Source organism: Chiloscyllium plagiosum, chromosome 7 (genome assembly GCF_004010195.1).
Source record: "Chiloscyllium plagiosum isolate BGI_BamShark_2017 chromosome 7, ASM401019v2, whole genome shotgun sequence".
In the NCBI taxonomy this organism is placed as follows: domain Eukaryota; kingdom Metazoa; phylum Chordata; class Chondrichthyes; order Orectolobiformes; family Hemiscylliidae; genus Chiloscyllium; species Chiloscyllium plagiosum.
In genome coordinates, this window is record NC_057716.1 from 116,377,878 (window position 1) to 116,383,403 (window position 5,526).

The window sequence follows — 5,526 nt, forward strand, 5'->3', positions numbered from 1 at the left end:
TCAGTGACATCACGTACCCTTGCACCTGGGAGGCAACATACCAAACGTGAGTCTCTCTCGTTCCCACAAAACCGCCTATCTGTGGCCCTAACTATCGAGTCCCCAATTACTACTGCTCTGCTCTTCTTCACCCTTCCCTTCTGAGTAACGGGGACAGGCTCCGTGCCAGAGACCTGAGCCCCGTTACTTACCCCTGGTAAGTCATCCCCCCCACAAGTATCCAAAACGGTATACTTGTTCTTGAGGGGAACGGCCACAGGAGGTCCCTGCACTGGCTGCTTCCTCCCAGTCCCCCTCACTGTCACCCATCTATTTCCAGAGAAATGGCAACCTGGGATAGAGCTTGTAAAATGTTCTGCCTGGTCCACTGGAAAAGGGCATAGGCTGATGATACCCCAGATAGCCATCTTGCATATCGGTAAAAACCCTTATGGGTATTAATTTTGACAAATTTCTGGGACCCCTTATCTCGTCCCAATTGCAGATACACACAGCTCATGTCCAGCTTTGTGAAGGATAACACAATCCACTCCAGTTTTATAATACGAGTCCTCTATGAGAGGGACTGGGTATTTATTCAGCAGCGAGAAATGGTTTACCATTTGCTTAAAATCCCCTCAAAGGCAAACCTAGCCGTCAGTCTTCCCAATCAGTATGACCGGTACTGCCTGAATCTGCAAACTGTCCCGGTTTGATGAACCTCTTGCTTTCCAGCCTCCTGACCTCTGCCTCGATTTTTGCCTGTAAGGCAATGGCACTGTGATTCTTCTGTGAAGAATTGCTTCCTCGTCAACATGAAAGGTGCCTTGGCTCACTTGAGAGTGCCTAGACCTTTCTGAAAAACTTCAGGGTATTTAATTAGGACTTCACTCAGGCAGACATTTTCTAATCGAAAGATGTTGAGCCAATCAGGGTTAATCTTTCTCAGCCAATTCCACCCCATCAAGCATGGGTCCCAAGGCTTTTTACTACAATTGGTGGTATCTGCATCAAGTGTTTCTTATAGGAGAATGAAACTAAGTCCTACCCTAAATCTGTAACAATTCACCAGTATACATTCTCAGTCTGGCTGAGGTCTTGCGTGAACTTAAGGGTTGGATTGCAAGGCAAATTCCTGAAGAAGGGCTTATGCCCAAAACGTCAATTCTCCTGCTCCTTTGATACTGCCTGACCTGCTGCGCTTTTCCAGAAACACATTTTTCAGCTCAAATCATGTTAAAGACTGGTCCTGGAGTGACTGCTACAGCTGCGTTGGTATTGATCTCCATAAGAACTAGGTGACCGTTCAACCAGACGTTTATTTTGCTTGGTTCTGATTTGAGTGCTGCTCAGCAATGTAACTGTTCCAAACCAGCTGTAGGTGGACATCCCAGGGTGTGCACTGTCTGGATACCAGTCTATGAATTCTATTACTAAATTTAGCCCTACTGCGTCTCCTTTAGGGCCTTGTGTCCTTACACCTGCATCAACTACAATGGTCTGCCAGCCTGGATCCGAGATAAAGTGAAAACCGTTTGGGTGAAGCCCAGCTTTGTTTTTGGGGTTTTGCTGACCTAGAGTCGCCTGTGTTCACGATATGTCCTGAGTGAAGCAACACAATGGTCCTGAGTGAGGATACGCAATTGACCTGAGTGAGGCGACACGGTGGTCCTTGGTGAGGGTACACAATGATCCTGGGTGAGGCTATACAATGATCCTGGGTGAGGGTACACAATGATTCTGGGTGAGGCTACACAATGATCCTGGTTGAGGCTACACAATGATCCTGGGTGAGGGTACACAATAGTCCTGGGTGAGAGTACACAATGGTCCTGGGTTAGGGTTCACAATGATCCTGGGTGAGGGTAAACAATGTTCCTGGGTGAGGGTACACCATGATCCTGGGTGAGAGTACACAATTGACCTGTGTGAGGCTACACAATGATCCTGGGTGAGAGTACACAATGGTCCTGGGTTAGGGTTCACAATGATCTTGGGTGAGGCTACACAATGGTCCTGGGTGAGGGTACACAATGAACCTGGATGAGGGTACACAATGATCCTGGGTGAGGGTAAACAATGATCCTGGGTGAGAGTACACACTGATCCTGGGTGAGGGTACACAATGGTCCTGAGTGAGGCCACACAATGGTCCTGGGTGAGGCCACATAATGATCCTGGATGAGGTGACACAATGATCCTGAGTGAGGCTGCACAATGATCCTGGGTGAGGGGACACAATGGTCCTGGGTGAGGGTACACAATGATCCTGGGTAAGGGTACACAATGGTCCTGGATGAGGGTACACAATGATCCTGGGTGAGAGTACACAATGATCCCGGGTGAGGGTATACAATGATCCTGGGTGAGAGTACACAATGGTCCTGGGTTAGGGTTCACAATGATCTTGGGTGAGGCTACACAATGGTCCTGGGTGAGGGTACACAATGAACCTGGATGAGGGTACACAATGATCCTGGGTGAGGGTAAACAATGATCCTGGGTGAGAGTACACACTGATCCTGGGTGAGGGTACACAATGGTCCTGAGTGAGGCCACACAATGGTCCTGGGTGAGGCCACATAATGATCCTGGATGAGGTGACACAATGATCCTGAGTGAGGCTGCACAATGATCCTGGGTGAGGGGACACAATGGTCCTGGGTGAGGGTACACAATGATTCTGGGAGAGGGTACACAATGGTCCTGGGTGAGGCTGCACAATGATCCTGGGTGAGGAAACACAATGGTCCTGGGGGAGGCTACACAATGATCCTGGGTGAGGGTACACAATGGTCCTGGGTGAGAGAACACAATGGTCCTGGGGGAGGCTACACAATGATCTTGGGAGAGGGCACACAATGGTCCTGGTTGAGGGTACACAATAATCCTGGGTGAGGGTACACAATGGTGCTGGGTGAGGGTACATAATGATCCTGGGTGAGGCTACACAATGGTCCTGGGTGAGGGTACACAATGATCCTGGGTGAGAGTACACAATGGTCCTGGGTGAGGGTACACAATGATCCAGGGTGAGGAAACACAATGGTCCTGGGGGAGGCTACACAATGATCCTGGGTGAGGGTACACAATGGTCCTGGGTGAGAGAACACAATGGTCCTGGGGGAGGCTACACAATGATTATGGGTGAGGCTACACAATGGTCCTGGGTGAGGGTACACAATTGACCTGGGTGAGGCTACAAAATGATCCTGGGTGAGGCTACACAATGATTCTTGGTGAGGGTACACAATTGCCCTGGATGAGGTGACACAATGATCCTGGTTGAGGGTACGCAATGATCCTGACTGAGTCCATACAATGATCCTGGGTGAGGCTACTCAATGATCCTGGGTGAGGGTCCATAATGGTCCTGGATGAGAGTACACAATGATCCTGGGTGTGGGGACACAATGATCCTGGGTGAGGGTACACAATAGTCCTTGGTGAGGGTACACAATGGTGCTGGGTGAGGGTACATAATGATCCTGGGTGAGGGTACATAATGATCCTGGGTGGGGCTACACAATGATCCTGGGTGAGAGTACACAATGATCCTGGGTGTGGGGACACAATGATCCTGGGTGAGGGTACACAATGGTCCTGGGTGAGGGTAAACAATGATCCTGGGTGAGAGTACACAATGATTCTGGGTGAGGGTACACAATGGTGCTGGGTGAGGCTACACAATGGTCCTGGGTGAGGGTACACAATGATCCTGGGTGAGGGTACGCAATGATCCTGACTGAGTCCATACGATGATCCTGGGTGAGGCTACTCAATGATCCTGGGTGAGGATCCATAATGGTCCTGGGTGAGGGTACACAATAGTCCTGGGTGAGAGTACACAATGGTCCTGGGTGAGGTTACACAATGGTCCTGGGTGAGAGTACACAATGGTCCTGGGTGAGAGTACACAATGGTCCTGGGTGAGGGTCCATAATGGTCCTGGGTGAGGGTACACAATTGACCAGGGTGAGGTGACACAATGATCCTGGGTGATGGTACGCAATGGTCCTGGGTGAGGTTACACAATGGTCCTGAGTGTGTGTACACAATGATCCTGGGTGAGGCTACACAATGTTCCTGGGTGAGGGTACACAATAGTCCTGGATGAGAGTACACAATGATTCTGGGTGAGGGTACACAATTGACCAGGGTGAGGTGACACAATGATCCTGGGTGATGGTACACAATGGTCCTGGGTGAGGGTACACACTGGTCCTGAGTGTGTGTACACAATGATCCTGGGTGAGGCTCCACAATGTTCCTGGGTGAGGGTACACAATAGTCCTGGGTGAGAGTACACAATGGTCCTGGGTGAGGTGACACAATGATCCTGGGTGAGGGAGCACAATTATCCTGGGTGAGGGAGCACAATTATCCTGGGTGAGGGTACGCAATGATCCTGGGTGTGGGTACACAATGGTCCTGGGTGTGGGTACACAATATTCCTGGGTGAGGCTCCACAATGATCCTGGATTTGGGTACACAATGATCCTGGGTGAGGGTACACAATTGATCTGGGTGAGGGTACACAATAATCCTGGGTGAGGCTACACAAGGATCTAGGGTTAGTTGACACAATAGTCCTGGGTGAGGGTACACACTGGTCCTGAGTGTGTGTACACAATGATCCTGGGTGAGGCTACACAATGTTCCTGGGTGAGGGTACACAATGATCCTGGTTGAGGCTACACAATGATCCTGGGTGAGGGTACACAATAGTCCTGGGTGAGAGTACACAATGGTCCTGGGTGAGGGTACACAATTGACCTGGGTGAGGGTACACAATGGTCTTGGGTGAGGGTACGCAATGATCCTGAGTGAGGCTCCATAATGGTCCTGGGTGAGGGTACACAATTGACCTGCGTGAGGCTACTCAATAGTCCTGGGAGAGGGTACACAATGATTCTGGGTGTGGGTAATCAATGTACCTGGGTGAGTGTACACAATGGCCCTGAGTGAGGCTCCACAATTGCCTTCACTCAAGCATTGTCTCTCAAGCTCATTCATTCTGGTGATGGGGTCCATTTCCATCCGCATTCCCTATAACTCACGTGCTCCACTTGCTGCATTTCCAATGATAAAGATAGTTGTAGCGTCTTTTTAAAGTCCAGCTGGACTTCAGCAAGTCGGCGCTTTTGCACGGTTACGTTATTTATCCCACATACCCATCCATCTCTCAGTTTCTCACTCAGGGTTAACCAAAATTACATACCTCTGCCAGTCATTTTAATCTCGTCAAAAAGCTTGAATTGAATTCCCCAATTCTCTAACAGCTGAGTAAAACCAATAGCATCTCGGAATTAGTGGAGGCTTGGTGTTGTAAAATTCCTTAACTAAATCCATCAAATCTTGAAAGGTTTTAGTATCCAGTGCCTCTGGGGAAGTTAGACTTCTAATAACTGAAAATGCTACAGGTCCACAAGCAGTCAGAAGGATTGCTCGTTGCTCTTCATCTGTCCCAATGTCATTTGCACAAGAAAGATACCGCATTCTTTCCATATACAGGGCCGAGTCTCTGACAGCAGGATCAAACAAGTC

General features: G+C 49.4%; 1 protein-coding gene across 1 annotated transcript in view; it reads right to left on the reverse strand.

Annotated features, from left to right (window-relative positions):
* Window positions 1-1,470: 1,470 nt before the first annotated feature.
* Window positions 1,471-5,526, reverse strand: part of LOC122551965 — a 23,403-nt gene continuing 19,347 nt past the window's right edge. The window contains exons 4-5 of the mRNA XM_043694536.1: window positions 1,904-2,925; window positions 1,471-1,788 (exon numbers count right to left, since the gene is read on the reverse strand). Coding sequence (XP_043550471.1) covers window positions 1,554-1,788; window positions 1,904-2,925 — 1,257 coding nt within the window. The 3' untranslated portion in view covers window positions 1,471-1,553. The remainder of the gene's footprint in view (window positions 1,789-1,903; window positions 2,926-5,526) is intronic.